At 35.1% G+C, this 18,126-nt stretch overlaps 1 protein-coding gene across 4 annotated transcripts in view; it reads right to left on the bottom strand.

The window, feature by feature from the left end:
- The window catches only part of XPR1 (xenotropic and polytropic retrovirus receptor 1), a 242,717-nt gene that overhangs the window by 13,352 nt on the left and 211,239 nt on the right, over positions 1 to 18,126 (bottom strand). For all 4 annotated transcript variants that reach the window (XM_524986.9, XM_016933606.4, XM_063795116.1 and 1 more), the window contains one exon: positions 3,063 to 3,229. In XM_524986.9, coding sequence (XP_524986.2) covers positions 3,063 to 3,229 — 167 coding nt within the window. The remainder of the gene's footprint in view (positions 1 to 3,062; positions 3,230 to 18,126) is intronic.

An 18,126-nucleotide genomic window follows, 5' to 3' on the forward strand; every position in this document is an offset into this window, starting at 1 on the left:
AAACAAAGTAATACTAGTCATTGTGAGAATGCTATTCTAAAAAAAAAAAAAAGTCCCCTGGCCACCTTCTCTTTCCATCCCTAGAGACCGAACATTTTCAAAATTTGTAGCTACTTCTTCTACTTAGCCTCCATGTATTAAACTAATATGTGTATAGTGTTATATCTTGATTACTCAATTTTAGATATTATTCACTGACTGATGATTATGATACATTTAATGAGGATTATTATGAGGATTTTAACACATTCACATGGCTCACTGTTCCCTCTCCTTCCTCACAATATAGTGATAATGCAATTTTTGGGTAAATCCACATTCACTTTATTATTAGGCTTAACTGAAGAACTGCAATTTCATGTGCCTTTCAGAGTCAGTCTTAAGCTATTCACCATTGACCAATGTGGAAACTGATGTCACCAAAAATGTGGAAGTCTTTCGGGAGGAATACACTTATCTTTGAGGTCAAGAGACACAGCAAAGTTAAGTGTGAATATAAAGATGACAAAAATTGTTCCTGGACCTGGGATGTGGTGCTTAATATTATGCATTCCTAAGAACTGATTTTAAGAACTGTTAATCCCTAAGAACTGATTTTAAGGTTCATATACCTGTGTTCTAAATTTTTAATGAAGCTCCACTGGATTCCACACTTTTCAAGCTGGATGAATTTTATTCCAACTATCTGCCTTTTGTTTTAGTTTTTTGTTTTTGTTTTTTTTTTTAAGACAGGGTCTTGCTCCATCGCCCAGTCTGGAGTACAGTGGCATGAACATAGCCCACTGCAGTCTTGAACTCCAGGGCTCAAGTGATCCTCCTGCCTCAGCATCCCGAGTAGCTGGGGCTACAGGCGTGTGCCACCACATCCAGTTATTTTTATTTTATTTTAGTAGAGTCAGTGTCTCACACTATGATGCCTAGGCTGGTCTGGAACTCAAGCAATTCTTCTGTCCTGGCTTCCCAAAGTGCTGGGATTACAGGTGTGAGCCACCACGTCTGGCCAGTATTTTTTAAAATTAAAGGAATGTGGTGATCCAGCAGAACATCTTTCTTGTAAGTTTGCAAATTATAATGTAGGAAAGTATTTATTTTGTTTTTTAGAGTCATGAAAATATGTAACAACAAAGAAACTGAGTGAAAAATTATATTCACTAATTTTATTACCTAGAAATCACTATGTTAGAACTATTTAAAAGCGGGAATGGATCAACATTTATATAAAGATACAAACAATTTATCTAAGCAATTATCATAATAAGAAACAAATGTTTTGGGAGGCCGAGGCAGGCGGATCATGAGGTCAGGAGATTGAGACCATCCTGGCTAACACGGTGAAACCCCGTCTCTACTAAAACTACAAAAAATTAACCGGACGTGGTGGCGGGCACCTGTAGTCCTAGCTACTTGGGAGGCTGAGGTAGGAGAATGGTGTGAACCTGGGAGGTGGAGCTGGCAGTGAGCCGAGATCGTGCCACTGCACTCTAGCCTGGGTGACAGAGCAAGACTCTGTCTCAAAAAAAAAAAAAAAAAAAAGAAACAAATGTTTTATAGCTCTCAGAAGGCAAGAACAATGTAAACAAAAATAAAACACACATATTTGGTGAGCACAAAAGGGCCATTTTTAACTGAGCTCCTATCTACTCTCTGATTGTTAATTTTCTTTTCAAATTAGATTTATAAAAATATGTCTAATATCTTGGTCATATATTCTAATTTTTCACATTGGGGGTATTGCTATAGTTTAGGTAAAAAAGATCACTGTCAACAACTGTCCCCTTTTCCCCTTTATTTGTTCATCTGAAGTTACTCTACATATCATTCTTTGAATTCACCATTCCTCACACCTGAAAATGGCCTTCCCTACTTACCAACTGAATATTACACATCCATACACTTTTCCAAATACAATTTTAAGGTACTAGTGACATGCTGATAGAGTATAAAATGTTAGTGACCTAATCTACACTTCCTTCTCCATCACAGAATTTTAGACTGGGAAAAGACCAAGAGATAATCTAGTTTAACATACTTACCTCATAAACAAGAATCCACTATAGTCTGGTTGCAGACAATTATATAGCTAGTTAGTGAAAGAGCTGGGATTAGAATTTACATTCACATTCAGGATTACCAGTTCATTGTTTAATTTCTTTCAAGGTCTAATCATGGTATTTATCCTTTACTAAAATATCTGAGTATAGATATTTTTGATTTTTTGACTTTTTAATTCAGCCCCTCTTGTCTTTTTATTAATACATAGAAAAAATCCTAAAATAATTCCTAAAGAATTATTCCTAAAGAATTATCTATGTTTTCTGATTGAAATGGCACTTGATTTTAACAAATATTAGATGAAATAAATGAAAGGAGAAGTCTTCTTGATGCAATCAAGCAGAGTCAGCCACTCCTTCTCCTTTGTCTTTTCATGACACTTTTCATTTAGTCAAGTATTTATTCATTCATCCCAGAAACATTAAGTCTACTATAGACCAGTAATTATGCTGGGAAGTGAAGAATATGGACACCTAAGCACATTATTATAATACAATGTGATAACTGCTATAATGGTAGTTTATATAGGGTAAAAAAAGATTAAGATGAATAGCTGACTATGCTAGGAAAAATAAAGAAAGGCTTCTTGGAGAAAGTAACACTTAAACTGACTTTTAAAGAGGAGGAACAGGTGTTTACAAAGCAGACGAGAGAGAGTGTTTCAGACTGAGGGCATTCCATGTTCAAAAACAAATCATAAACTACAGTAAGTTATTTATTCTTCTATTCCAGTCTTTATCGCATTGTATTGCAATTTGTTTACTTATCTGAACATAGTTTATGGCTTTCCTTGAGAATGAGAATTTTACTTTGTTTTGATTTCCTATAGTACCTAGCATATAGTAAACATCTAATATATTTTTGCTAACCGAATGAATTAGTATTTTTGTTAATTGTTTTTCTAATTATATTAGAGTAATATAATTAGAGGTTGGGTCTGTACTGCAACAGGATTAGCTAGTGGTATACCTAAGTTTGTTCTTTTAAACAAACACACTCTTTATACATACTTTTTGGGGGTATACAATCTCTTCCCGGAGGAAAGTGTTCTCTCCAGCATTCTTATCGAAGAGACCCCAGTCCATCTTGAGATCCCAGATGAGGGTATAGCAGGAACTGATGATATAAAAGACAATCCACAGGTAAAAGAACACCATAGTGTCCGAGTGACCTCGTTCTGAAGAAAGAAGAGGGAAAGAGAAAAGAGAAAATTACTACATTTAAGTAAAATTTTTCATTAATAACACTAATTAAAACAGATTCTTAAAACAGCTCCATAAGAAAGCAAAGCTTTAAACAGATCGTAGGAAGATCACTGTCTAACAAAGGTTAAATAATAAATATGATTTCCCTGAGGTCCAAAGCAATCATCAAACATTTATTGAATACATAACACTTACACAAATGTATAAAAGTTTTGGAGGCTCTATGCTGAATACATAAAAATCTGTATAATTGCAATGAAGGCGTCGAATGTTACAAAAGATGCAATTTTAACTTTTGCCATCAGGTGGCAGCCTAGTGCAAAATATGAAAAAGATTCCTGAAACACTACTAACAAGGAATGTGCATTTGCTTCAAGAAATTCTTGGATTGTTTTTACTTTAGAACATTTCCTTCATACACTTAGATGTTGTCCATACTTATCATGATGGCAACCAGATAATTCTAAGTCTAGATAAAATGCCCGAAAACAACAGAGTGATAAGGATTTTACCCTTAAGGATATGTATGAAAGCAAATTTCTCTCAAGTCACAAAGCAAAGTATGATATTTTAGCTTTTCTTAGAGGGTGTTTATTGATACAAAGGCCTAATTTGCTGGGAACACTATAAAGTAACTTTTGGCTTTATGCTGAAAATACTTATTATAAGGCACACTAAATGAGAATAATGATTCACAAATATAGTTATACAATTTAATCATTTCTGCTTCATATACTATCTAATGAAATTCTTCTTTGGTAAGCTCTAGAGTCCATTGTGAAATGTCTCTAGGTGTGCTATAGGTATATAACTACTAATATGGTTCTGCATCACCAGGAAAAAAAGGCGTACAAATCTAATTCAAAAAAGTTTAAATTTTGGTCAGTTTCTCAAAGATATAGAAAGTGAAGGATATATCATGCATCGTTCATAATTTTTTTCTGTTAAAATAAGCAAGTGTTTATTAACCACTTTTAGGTTATATTAATGTGTTAATAAGTACAGTATGATTTAAAGGTACCCCTTAGAAGTTTATAATCTAGAGAGTGAAACATTCATTCATTATAAATTGATAAATTTGAGCTCAAAATGAAGTATAAACAAAGGGCTATGAGAGCACCAAGGCAAATGGGAATGTTTCCAACAGTAGGAAGTAAGAGAAAGCAGCATTTGAGTTATTTCTAGAAGGATAAATAAATAGTATTGCAAAAGTCAGGCAGATAAGGTGAGGTCATTCAAGGCTGAAGGAAGATACTGAGAAGGCAGATAATGAGAAGGTGGGGGGAAGTACAGGTGTGTTTGAGAAGGTACAAGTTACCTACATCTAGTGTAGGTGACATATAGAAGATGTGAGAGAAATGGTATGATTTAAAATGAGGCTGAAAAAGACTCATCTGGGTCTGACTGTGGAACGCCTTCGTGGGCTTTAGGATCAGATCTGTATTTTAGAAAAACAACTGGTTGGCAAATTACTTGCAATCAATTAGTTAAAAAAAAAATAGTTGCCTTGGAGCTTCAGTGTTGTGTGAACATCAGTTCTCATCAGCTTATGAAAGCCAATTGTTAAATTTTCAGAAACTCTGGAAGCTGGTTGTCAAACTCAGTCATTATTAAAAATTAACTTACATAACTTTATAAATAGCTATATTAAAACAAAGGTAACACATACTCAAAATTCATTACTTTTTAATTATTTTATTAATTTTTGCTTTTATTCTCGAGGTTGGATGTATTTATTGTACTTGCATGATGGAAATACTGTATAATGCTGTGCTACTGTACATCTTTTCCTCACTCCACATTCAGTGTTATCATCTTAGTAGCTTGAAATTGGCTATAGTGGAAGTATTTACACCGTGGAAATCAGCAAACACTAGGAATCAATGCTCCTTATCCCCACTCCCACCCAAGAGCTGGTTTCTTGAACATATACTAGCACATCACTGTTTAGCTGCTTCTCTTAGAAAGGCAGTGGTAGGGAAAGAAATTGGTATTTCCTTAAATGGTCCACATGTGATTCTCATGAATAGCCCAGCTTTGATATAATCACATTTTCACATTTAAACTATTTCCACAAAAATTTTTCTTCACTAAAAACAAATTGTGCTGAATATTTATACTACAACATTATGTCATAAATTATCAACTTAAAATGCCTAAAAAATTATTTACTTACTATCTAGGTATAGTTCGTGTGTTCTGACATGTATTTATTTCATTCTATGTGCAGATATAGGGTCTAGCTGAGAAGTGTCATTCAATAATTCACATCATGGCTACATTAAAAAAGATATTACAATTCATCTACTAAGGTTCACAAAGAATAAAGCAAATTTGGCAACTTAGTAAAATTCACTCCTCATATTTTCAAAACAAGATCCACACAGAGATAAAAAGGCAAGGAACTTAACTTATTTATATTTACAACACTTAAAAAAAACTGAATGTGAGGTATGTGCCAGGTATTTTACAAATATTGTCTCATTTAATTTTCCTAATAATAAGCTATTGTTTTGTCTGCTAGTAAAAGGACATGAGAATAGAGTAATAGATACATTTAGTAGGAGATAACAAAATGAGTATTTCTCAAGTGAGTATAGGTGATATGGAGTCTTATTACAGAAAGCTGATTTTCTTTCTTTCTTTACTAATTACTGAAGAAATAATCAAGTGTAAATTATTACATAAAAGGAGATTGTGAAGAGGAGTAAAAATGTTACATGAAAAAGGAATTAATAATGAAACTAAAAGCAATGTGCTAATTTTCTGGTATTTCTCCTAGATTTTAAATGTAAATCTTATCCTTAGAGTGTAATTCTTACACTGGTACAATGGATCTGGTGTTTCTCTCTTGCAAGCCCATGTTATTTCTTTTTTTTTTTTTAGTCACATCCTGCTCATTTTGACAAACGCAGAGTCATGTACCCATCACTACAATCAAGTTACAGACCATCTCCATAACTCCAAAGAATTCCCACACACTCCATTGTAGCCCCACGGACAACCACCAGCCTGTGTTCTCTTCTGGTAGTTTTGCCTTTTTGAGACAGTCACATAAAATGGAACCACTTAGTATATAGCATTTTGAGTCTGGCTGTTTTCACTTAACATAATATATTAAAGATTTATCCATGTTGTTGCATGTATCAGTGGCTTATTTCTTTTTCTTGCTAAATAGTATTACTTTGTAAGGATGTATACAAATTGTTTATCCATTTACTTGCTGATGAACATACAGACTGTTTTCAGCTTTTGACAATTCCAAAAAAATCACTTTACAAATATTCATACACAAGACTTTATGTAATATGTTTTCATTTCCCTTGGATAGGAGTGAGACTGTTGGGTTGTATGGTAAGTGGATGTTTAACTTTATGAAAATCTTTCAAACTGTTTTAAAGAGTTATTGTACCATTTTGCATTTTCACCAGCAATGTAAGAGAAATTTAGTTCCTCCTCTTCTTCAACAGTATTTGATACTGTCATTAAAAAAAATTTAGCTACTCTAATAGATATTTTGTAGTATCTAGTTGTGATATTAATCTTTACTCCTCTGATGACTAGTGATGTCAGGCATCTTTTTATGTGTTTAATTGTCATATGTGTATCTTTTCTGGTGATGGATTTGGTAAAATATTTGGCCAAAAATTTTGAGGGGGAATTTCTTGTCTTATTATTATTGCATTGTCTGAAATTTTAAAATTTATTCTGTATTCCAGTTCTCTTTCTGATAGGTTTCCTGCAAATATTTTCTGTTAATGTGTGGCTTGTCTTTTCGTTTTCCAAACAACATTTTTGAATGTATTTATTCACAACTTTAAAATTTTGATTAAGACAATTTTGATTAAAAACCATTTAAAAGTATCTTTCTTTTCTGAATCACACTCTAATTTTTTATATTAGAAGTCCATATCATTTCTATGCAATTTCTATGAAACATACATGAGGACTTACTGCCTTTTAAATAAATATTCTTACAGAATATTTCAGAGTAAGTAATGTTTTATCTGATGAACTTCTTCAAACAATGATTAGCACACACTTGGTCTACAAATGCTACATTTTGGTCTCATTTTAATTACTACCATTATTTGATCTTTCCCATCTCTCAAGTGAAGAATGCCTCTCTCCCTGAAATCATCTGCCTTCATTGGTATTCAGGAGATGTCCTGGAAAGATATTATCACTTTAGGCAAGCAATTACATCTTATTCTCTCTTGGCTAACCCTGGTAGCACACTTTAGTGATATTCAGAATCACAGAAAATCAAGTCATTGCTATTCTACTCTAAGCTTCTATCCATTATACGTCTGCCACATTCGAAGCATAATTCATATTGGACATATTTATGGCAATGGTATCCATGAATTTAAAACAAATAAAAATAAAAATAAATTTCTTACAGTTTTGTACCCATAGCCATTGTGTGAATGATTAAAAAAGAAAAAAGGAAAAGGACTAAAATACTAAAGGGACAATGTGGGAATGATTTTTTAAAAAGAGAGAAGGAAAAGTACTAAAGAGAGAAATCAGAAAAATTACATATGGAAATCAACTTGAATCATGTTTCAGGGTGGATATTTCAAAAATGAAAAATGTGGCACCACGTGAAGAGAGAAATGGAATGGTTTTCTTTTCACCTAAAACCTTTCTCTTCTGGTAATAATTTACTAGTTTGAAATAAAATAAGAAAACACAACAGACTGGACCTAGTTTTCAAAGCCCAAACCTATAAAGGTAAACTGAATTATGACTGAGTTTAGGATCTGGCAAATCCTGGATCTATTTCTATTACCAAAAAAAAGAAAAATCAAACCTTTGAATTGTGAGATTAATACTGTTCTCCAAAAAATGAACAAATATAGATATTCCCCGATCTTTAGTGTGTTTTAGTTACATGTGAGATCACATATATTAATCCCTCAGGTGATTATCATCTTCATCCTTAGGGCAGACAAGACAGACATTATTATTCCCATTTTATAGTTAAGGAAACTGAAGTTGAGGGAGATAGTTAATAAATGGAAAGATAACTAGATTTAAAGTTAGGAGACCTGGGTTTGAATATAGACTGCCTCTTCCAAGCTTTGTGGTTATAGAAAATTCATACTCTTAAAATGATTGAGACAAAAAAGGAACTCATAGGGCCTAAGGCTAAATGGGGGAACCAGAATGAGGAATCCTCATCTAAGGAACATTTTGTACTAGACAGCATTGCTTCTCTAAGTCCATCTCAACTTTAAAATGAAAAAAGTAGTTTCATAAAACCATGAAGTAACATTACAAAATTTCTAACATAGTGTGGGAAAATAGAATTTAAAAGTTATTACACATATTATTGCTTATTTCATGCTGTACATAAAATTATGTTTATGGGAAAAAAACAGAAGTGGTTATCTCAGATGAGGGAAGTAAGATTAAGGAAGAAAGTGGGCTGAGGAAAATAATTGTTATTAGGGTGGTGATACAAATGATTTAAGTAAGACTTTAATTTTGCTATATTTTTTGTTTGTTTTTGTTTTGAGATGGAGTTTCACTCTGGTTGCCCACACTGGAGTGCAATGGTGCAATCTAGGCTCACCGCAACCTCCACCTCCTGGTTCAAGCGATTCTCCTGCCTCAGCTTCCTGAGTAGCTGGGACTGCAGGCATGCGCCACCACGTCCGGCTAATTTTGTATTTTTAGTAGAGACAGGGTTTCTCCATGTTGGCCAGGCTGGTCTCAAACTCCCAACCTCAGGTGATCTGCCTGCCTCGGCCTATCAAAGTGCTGGGATTACAGGTGTGAGCCACCACACCCAGCCACTATATTGTTTTTATAATAAAAATAGTACATAGGAATTCCTTTACTAATTCAAGAACTGTTTACTACTGAGTATATACTATAACCTGCATTATTTATTGTATAACTAGAATACTAAAGACTAACTCCAAAAAAACATCTGCTTGCTTGTATATTCAGCAAACAAATACTGAATGTCTACTGGGTAACCTAACTAGGTACATTCTAGGGAATGAGAATATACTGAAGAACTACTAAGGGCTAAGTCTAAAAGAGGAGAGAGAATTTAGTCAAAAACACAATGTATAGGTACAGTTCTGGAACTGTGCATAGAAAAGGAATCAATAAGCCAGGAGGGGAAATAGCCAGGAAAATCTTCCTGAAGGAGGTACTACTTGAGCTGAATCATGAAAGGACTTGAGTTAAACAAGTTTATGGGGCAGAGAGAACCATTTCAAGCAGAATAGAAACCATTCATTCAATAAAGAGTACCTGCACATGCCAGATATTATTCTAGGTACCAGGTACACAACAGTGAATCTTATTTACTAATGGTCAGACAAATTTCCTGCCTCAGTAAAGCCTCCTATTTCGTAGGGGTAGACAATGATCAGATATATAAGAAGATGATTTCACACAGTGAAAAATACCATGAAGAAAACAGAACAGCATGATAAGACAAAATTCCTTCAGACAGTATTCAGGCAGAAACAGCGTTCAGGCAGAGAAGGTTTCTTAAGTTGGGACTTGGGTACTGACAAGGAACCAGCCACATTTTCATGTGAAGGTAGAGAAAGAGTATATGTAATAATAAAATTTCTAGTAACCATATTCAAAAAGGTAGAAACAGGTAAAATTAATAATATATTTTATGTAATCTATACCTAAAATGTTATCACTTTTATATTTAATATATAGTCAAAATAAAATTGATATCCTTCACAGTTTTTTGTTTCAAACTAAGTCTTCAAGATCCAGTTTGTATGTTATACTTACGGCACATTTCGATTTAGATTAGGCACACTTCAAATGCTCGACAGATTGATGTAGTTGGTAGTTAAATTATGCAACAGTGCGGTTCTAGGTATCTTTGGGGAGATGAGTTTGAGGTGTAAAGATTGAAAGCAGTGTATTAATATGGCTGTGGCAACAGCCCAGTGAGAAACAATGAGGACTAGAATTGAGTATAAGTTTAAGGAACAGAGAGGTAAGGCAAAAATTAAGAAATACTTGGGAACTAAAATTGGCAGGACTTGGTAAATTTTGAAGGTGAGATGAAGGATACAGTCAAAAATAACTCCTAGTTTTTAACCTGGGTGAGTGGCATGGTGCCATAAACTAAGTTAGAGAACATGGGGCTTGAAGCATGCTTAGGAAAAAAAATGAGTTTATTTTTTGACGTGTTGACTTTAAGGTACTTATGAAACATCGAGGTGGAGGAAGCCCAGAAAACAACTGGAAAAAACTAAAAAGCTTCAGATACAGACTGGGGAGTCACACAGACAGTAGTTGCAACCATCAAAATAATTTAGAAGCTCTTTCTATGAAAAGGACAGGCTACAATGAGAAATAAGTCTTCCATCTATAAGGGGAATCACACTGTGTTTGACTACACTTGGTTGAGTTTATTTCCAGTTTTTTTTTTTTTTTTTAATACCAAAGACTCAAAGAGATGAGAACTCTCTGAAATGTTACAGAGCTTCTCTTTATCTCTTAAAAAATTTAAATTCTAATTCTATGTTTGTTTACATTTCAAGGTTTCTAAATATGTGTTAATTACTATAGAGTTATTGTGGTTATAGGAATGGAGACAGTAAGAATAAGAATAGATAGATTACTGTTTTGAGATGTAGGATAGAGAAAAGGAAAAAAGACTAGACCCGATGGCTTAATGAGGTAAGGGAAATCTTTTTAGAGTAGGGGACTCTTAAGCATGTACACAGGCTAGAAGGAAGGAGCCAGTAATGACAAACAGTTTGAAGATTTGGGAAAAACAAGGGACAACTGCCAGAGCTAGATCCTGGGACAAGGGGAAATTAGAGCAGTGCACAGGAGGAAGGACACCTTGTTACTTTAGACTGGGGAAAATACAGTAAAAAGGGATTTAGATTAAATAAGTATGTAGGGAGAAGGTAGCTGAAGGAAAATGATTCCTGATAGCCTCAATTTTCTTAAGCTAGTAGGAGACAAGGTGGTCTGTAAGAATAAAGAGGAAAAGGCTGAGTTAGGAGCTGAGAAAAGCAATGAAAGTTATAGTAAAACCGTCCCCCCACCCCCCGCTTTTTTTTTTTTTTTCTTTTTGAGACACAGTCTCGCTCTGTCGCCAGGCTGGAGAGCAGTGGCATGATCTCGGCTCATTGCAACCTCTACCTCCTGGGTTAAGTGATTCTTCTGCCTCAGCCTCCCAAATAGCTGGGACTACAGGCACACACCACCACACCCGGCTAATTTTTGTATTTTTAGTAGAGATGAAGTTTCACCATGTTGGCCAGGCTGGTCTCGATCTCCTGACCTCATAATCTGCCCTCCTGGGCCTCCCAAAGTGCTGGGATTACAGGTGTGAGCCACTGTGCCCAGCTGTAAAAACCCCTTTTCAAGTTAACATTTTTGAGATAAATTTAATAATATGTTAACAAAGGACAAAATACATTAAAGTTTAGAAAAAAGTTAATCTCTCCTTCCTATGACATTCTTTTCACAAAACATTTTGCTTGTGCTTATACTGTCTTTCATTCTGTATATACACAATTTTTTTCTTTCCTGTAATATTGTATTCTATCTAGCATTGTGAAAAGAATTTAACTTTAGAGTAGAGCAAATTGAATATATATTTGTCTTTTCCATTAAATTGTAATGTCTTTCACAGAAAGATCTCACATCAGCATTTTTCTAGGGCCCATGTACCATGCTGGACATAGTAGGGGCTTAATCAATATTTGCCAAACTGAATTGAGGCTATGTTTCACTCATTTTTGTATTTTCTGCACAATGCTTTACCTTCCAACAAATACTTGGGAAAGGCAACATAGTCTCTGGGCAGCCTACACATATAATGTGTCCCTGAAAACACCTATTAAGTTTGTAGCTCCTAGGCCCTCCAGGCAAAATGAAATGGACAGCTGTGGCAAACAGAAAACTTTAAAACCAGATTCTAAGGCTTTGACAAAGGCAGGAGGTCAGTCACACCTCCACATTCCCTTATCTCATTATCAGCCGCCAAGACTTTCTTTCCTATAATTAAACAGAAACCAGTCCCTAAAAACAATGTGTGCAAGATTTCTTCCCCAACCTCAACAGACCATCTGACACTGTGGCCAAACTCCCCTCCCTTATCGTGCTTTTGCCACAATAGGTGACTAGCCTTACAAAGCATTCCTTTTTGATAAATGACTGCTGATCACAGACTGGTTCTGGCTGGTCCACAGAGACTGAGCACAAGATGCCTCTGTGCTCTGCTCTGTGTTTCACCTTTTGACACAAAGAGCCGAATTTCACTTCACTTTAATGTTAACTGCCTACTCCAAAGTGAACATGGGACATATGTAACATATATGTTTACTCACCACACATTTGGTTTCCCTCATAAATATTCATAAATTCTCCTATAACCTGCTAAATATGTATGCGGAGCTAACCCCACTGGGGATAAATTCCAACCTCTCCCCTTTGTAACTGAAGCCTATGTATTTGGTTTTGGCTGGAAGCTTAGTTTCCTGACGTGCAGATTGTAATCCTTTACAGGAAATAAAGCTTTCCTTTTGCTTCCTCTGCCAATCTCATGGTCTTTTGTTAATAAGTTGAATGTGAAAAAGTTAAGCAACAGACTTATATGAGGATAAGTTCCTGAGAGCTAAAAATAGATAAAGCAAAACCCCTATTAAACTTTCCTTGCCTTTTAGATACAACCTTTAATGGCATTGTTCTAACATTTTGTAGACATCATTTTTTTCCTTTACAACAAAACACAGCTGCTTTTAATTCAATGAGTGTCACAATGATGCTTAAAAGTTGCTGCTTTCTGCATGCCTAATGATTCCTATAGCTGTTTTAACTGTATTACACTTACGAGACATTAAAAAAATTGTGTGTAATATCACCACAGATAATTCCCACTGATTTCAAGAAAAACGAACAAAATACAACAAAATACAAAAAAAAAACAAACAAACACACGAATGCACTATTATTTGTGCCACAGAAGGTAAGGCTGCCAAAGCTCTCAGTTAGCAGCTAGCAATACCATGCAAAAGCAGGAAATGTTCTCAATCCAAAGGATAATTAAGAGGTAGGGGTGTGTGTGTGTGTGTGTGTGTGTGTGTGTGTGTGTGTGTGTGTCTATAGTCTAATAACAAAATACCCAAACTGTCCAGTTTTCAATTTAAAAAATCACTAGTCATACGAAGAACAAGGAAGATCTCAAACTTAATGAAAAGACAATCAAAGATGTCAAAACTGAGATGATAGAGATGTTGGAATTACTGGACAAAGATCTCACAGCAGCTATGATAAAAATGCCTTAGCAAAGAAACAGTCTCACCAAAGATACAGGAAACACAAAAAAGAACCAAATAGAAATATTAGAAGCCAAAAATACAATAACTGAAATAAAACTCACTGTTAACAGAATAATAGAAGGGACAGAGGAAAGAACTGGCAACTGAAAGATAGAATAGAAATTTCCTAACCTGAACAAGAAAGAAAATAGGTTGAATTTAAAAAATGAAAAGAAGCCAGGCGCAGTGGCTCATGCCTATAATCCCAGTAATTTGGGAGGCCGAGGCGGGTGGAAAACTTGAGGTCAGGAGTTCAAGACCAGCTTGGCTAACGTGGCGAATACCCGTCTCTCCTAAAAATACAAAAATTAACTGGGCTTGGTGTGCGCCTGTAATTCCAGCTACTTGGGAGGCTGAGGCATGAGAATTGCTTGAACCCAACGGGTGGAGGTTGCAGTAAGCTGAGATTGCACCATTGCAATCTGTGGGGGATACATTCCAAAACCCCCAGTTGGTGCCTGAAACCATGGATAGTACTGCTATCCATGTTTCATTTTATAGATAAATGAAATGTATCTATAAATATTATAAAATTTTATAATATTTATATTATAAAATTTATAGATAAAGTTTAATCTATAAATTAAGCACAGCAAGAGACTAGCAATAATAATAAAGCAGAACAATCATAATATACTGTAATAAGTTATGTGGAAGGCTGGACGTGGTGGCTCACGCCTGTAATCCCAACATTTTGGGAGGCCGAGGTGAGAGGATTGCTTCAGTCCAGGAGTTGGAGACCTCACCTTTACAAAAAATAAACAAAATTAAACCAGTGTGGTGGCGCACACCTGTAGTCCTAGCTACTCAGGAGGCTGAGGTGAGAGGGCTGCATGAGCCCAAGAGGTCAAGGCTGCAGTGAGCTGAGATTACACCATTGCACTCCTGCCTGGGTGACAGAGTGAGACCCTGTCTCAAAAAACAAAACGAAAACCATAAAAGTTATGTGACTGTGGTCTCTTTCTCTCTCAAAATAGCATAAAGTTTTCAGACTGTGGTTGACCACCGATAAGTAAAACTGCAGAAAGTGAAGGTATGGATAGGGTCGGGGGAATACTGTGCAAAAAAGGCAACAGGAGGGATCCTTGTGGTGATGGAAATGTTCTGTATCTTGACTGTATGAATGTCAATATTCTGGCTGTGATATTGTACTATGTTTGTAAAGTGTTACCACTGGGGAAACTATGCAAAGGGTATATGGGATCTCTCTGCATTACTTCTTGCCATGCATGTGATTCTACAATTATCTCAAAACAAAATGTTTAATTAAAAAAAAAAACACAAAACTTGACTGTTCCTCAAAACCTTCACTGAGTTAACCACTTCCTCTTTGAAACCACCTTATACCCTATACAATACTGATAATATAGTATTATTGCACTTCCATGTTCTATTGTAATTAGTCTATTTCCCTTACCAAACTGTGAGCTCCAAGAGGAGGTTTTAAAGGCAAGATATGTTTTGTTCATCTATGTATGCCTAGCATCTAGTCGTGCCTGATACATTGAAGATGTTTTGTAAATGTTTGTTGAATAAAACTGGATGTGACTGATGTAATCAAGAAAGTAATTTGATTATTAAACTATTTATATTCAATTTATTATCCATATAGATCCTTATTTACTGGCTCCTCAATAACAAAGTTACCTCTTCAGTGATTATAAAAGCATCAATGACACCATTTAGGACTTCCTTTCTTGACAGAGTTTAGCAACTTTTCTTCTGCTGTATCAGATACCCCTTCCCAGATCAGATCATCAGAACCTCTTCCAATATCTTTCTTATGTATGTGTGTCTAGGCTTATTTTTAAAAATCCCTTTCTGTCACACATTTGATCAATAGCCTTGGAAACATTCTTGTAGTAGGTTATTGCTGTAAGGAAAAGTTAAGACTTTGGAATAAGCAAAAATAATTACTATGCACTAAAATGGAAAATTATGCATTGTTTACACCATACCTTTCTAGGTTATGTTTCTATGGAGTTTGTGCCTTTTCTGGTCTTGGAGTTATTTTATAATTCTGTATAAATTGTGGATAAATGCAAATAATTCTGTCTATAGGCACACAAATAAATTCTGTCTGACGGAGGTCCAACAGATTCCATCTTACCCTCTACTCCTCCACCACACCCCACCTCCAGTAGAAAAAGCAAATTTTGTGTCCATTTGTAAATGGATATCAGCATTCCTTTACTCCACCGTAAAGGTTTGTTAACTAACCATCATGTGGAAAATATATTGCCTCTCCTTTGAACCAGTAGTGACAACTGGCTGGTTTCCTCTTTAATTCATGAGTTAAATAGAAGTTTGGTGTTTTTACATTAAAAAATATCTATTTCTGCTTTTCCCCACTCCTTTTGTTCTATAACCAAATAACAATTCTGGAGCAGATAAACTATGTGTTTCTGCCTTCTCTCCTGGAAAAGACACAATTTCACTTATTTAACTAAATGAAATGCTAACAACTATAACCACTTTAAAAGAAATATAAGGATACTATAATCCTTTTTTTTTTTTTTTAAAGACACAGGGTCTCAATCTGTTGCCCACGCAGGAGTACACTGGTACAATAGTAACTCACTGTAACTTTGAACTCCTGGGCTCAAGTGATCCTCCTGCCTCAGCCTCCCAAGTAGCTAGAAATACAGGTGTGTACCACGACACTTGCCTAATTAAAAAATAATTTTTTAGAGATGAGGTCTCACTATGTTGCCCAAGCTAGTCTCGAACTCCAGGCCTTAAGTGATCCTCCCAACTTGGCATCCCAAAATGCTGAGATTACAGGTGTCAGTTACCATGCCTGGCCAGGATTCCATACATTTTACACAGTGTCTCAAGTGCTCATTTTATGAAAGCTTCAGGTAGTACATACATATGGGCAGAAACTTTTTTCTTAATTGAACTGAAAAAAGTGATAAACATAAGCTAAAATTATAGTCATTTAAAAATGGAAATAAGATTGGAGTACATCTTTAAGCAGCTATAATACAGAATATAGTAATCAGAATTGAATATAAAATAAATGCAGATCACAAAGATGTATTCTAGAAATGTGAGAAATAACAATATGTATTCCATATTATGGTTAGTTAACAAACCTAAAAAGGGAGTGAGAAGAAATATAATAGGAGATAGGCACAGAGAGAAGGAAAGCCAAAATCTCTTCCACGTTTTCTTCATACAGCCTGCCAATATTCTACACCAGTAAAACATAACAGATCTAAAAAATCCATCTGAAACAATTCTAAATATCAGAGTAAAACAGTCCAAAACTGTGATGCTTTTTTATATAAACCTTCATTTAATTTTTCTTTTAAATAAAATATTTTTAGAAGTAGAGTAAAACCTGTATTATCTCAAATGCTACCAAAAAATCAAAGTCAGTACTTCTGAAACACCTACTCACATATTTACTGTGGAATCTACTTCACCAACTGCAGTATCAATCCACTTTGAGATACAATTAAAAATAAAAAATTTCAATAGTCTCTAATGACTTTCAGCAGAATAAAAGCTGATGGGAGAAACAAAATCTTTTTGTTGGTGGGGAACTCCTGGGTCCCCTTTCTTGATGTGCTTTGTGGGTGTGCGCACGCATGTACCTGTATTGAGACTTCCACTGAAGTATAACTAACACTTGACTGTCTCTGCTCTGCTTTCTCATTCCCCTCTATGAAAACTTACACATATGTCCTTAAAACCTCCTTATGAAGTGAGTACCATTATCATCAGGCAACATGCCCAAGATTCATTGATCCAAAGCCCACACTCTCACCCAGTATGCTTTATTGCCTATGTACCATTCATCACTTGACTGCTAAGATCTTACAAATAGTTCAGTAGGAGGAAGTAGTATTCAAATCTACTTTTATTTGTCTCTATATTTGCTCAACACCACATCTGTTTACAACATCTGTTGTTTGCATGCACTTAATGTGTCCTCAGTGAATCACCTTTAGCAGAAGACATGGTAAAAATGCAAATTTTGGATCGCCCTAATCCTACTCAATTAGACTGAAGGTAAAACCCAAGATAATGCATTTTAAAGCAAGCATCCAAAGTAATTCAGATACACACCAAAATTTGAGGATCACAACATTATAGCACGCTGCCTTGTAGGAAATAACTTTTTAGAGTTAAAAAAAGGAATGAATCTAGAGTCAAAATTCTGGTTTTGCTACTTACTGTCATGTGACCTTGCGCAAGCAAAATGAGAATAACACCTGTTTCCTTTCTTTCGGAGTTGGTATCAGGTTCAAAATGACATAATGTCTGCCAACACATGACATATTTGCAAATAGCTCTATCAGACTAATAGAATGTAAAGAGCTAAAGGGGCCTTAGAAAGTCTAGGTCAACAACTTAAAAATTTTTTTACCTTTAATCGTGATTCTAGTCATTGGTCTAAGATACAGAGTGACATATTATACGCACATGTGTGTATAGTATTTTGCTATACTTAGGAAGTATTCTTATATTCTTTCTTAAAAAATTAACAAACGTCTCCTTGGCACCTACAGAGCTGACCATATGGC

This window comes from Pan troglodytes, chromosome 1 (genome assembly GCF_028858775.2).
Source record: "Pan troglodytes isolate AG18354 chromosome 1, NHGRI_mPanTro3-v2.0_pri, whole genome shotgun sequence".
Taxonomy (NCBI): Eukaryota; Metazoa; Chordata; class Mammalia; order Primates; family Hominidae; genus Pan; species Pan troglodytes.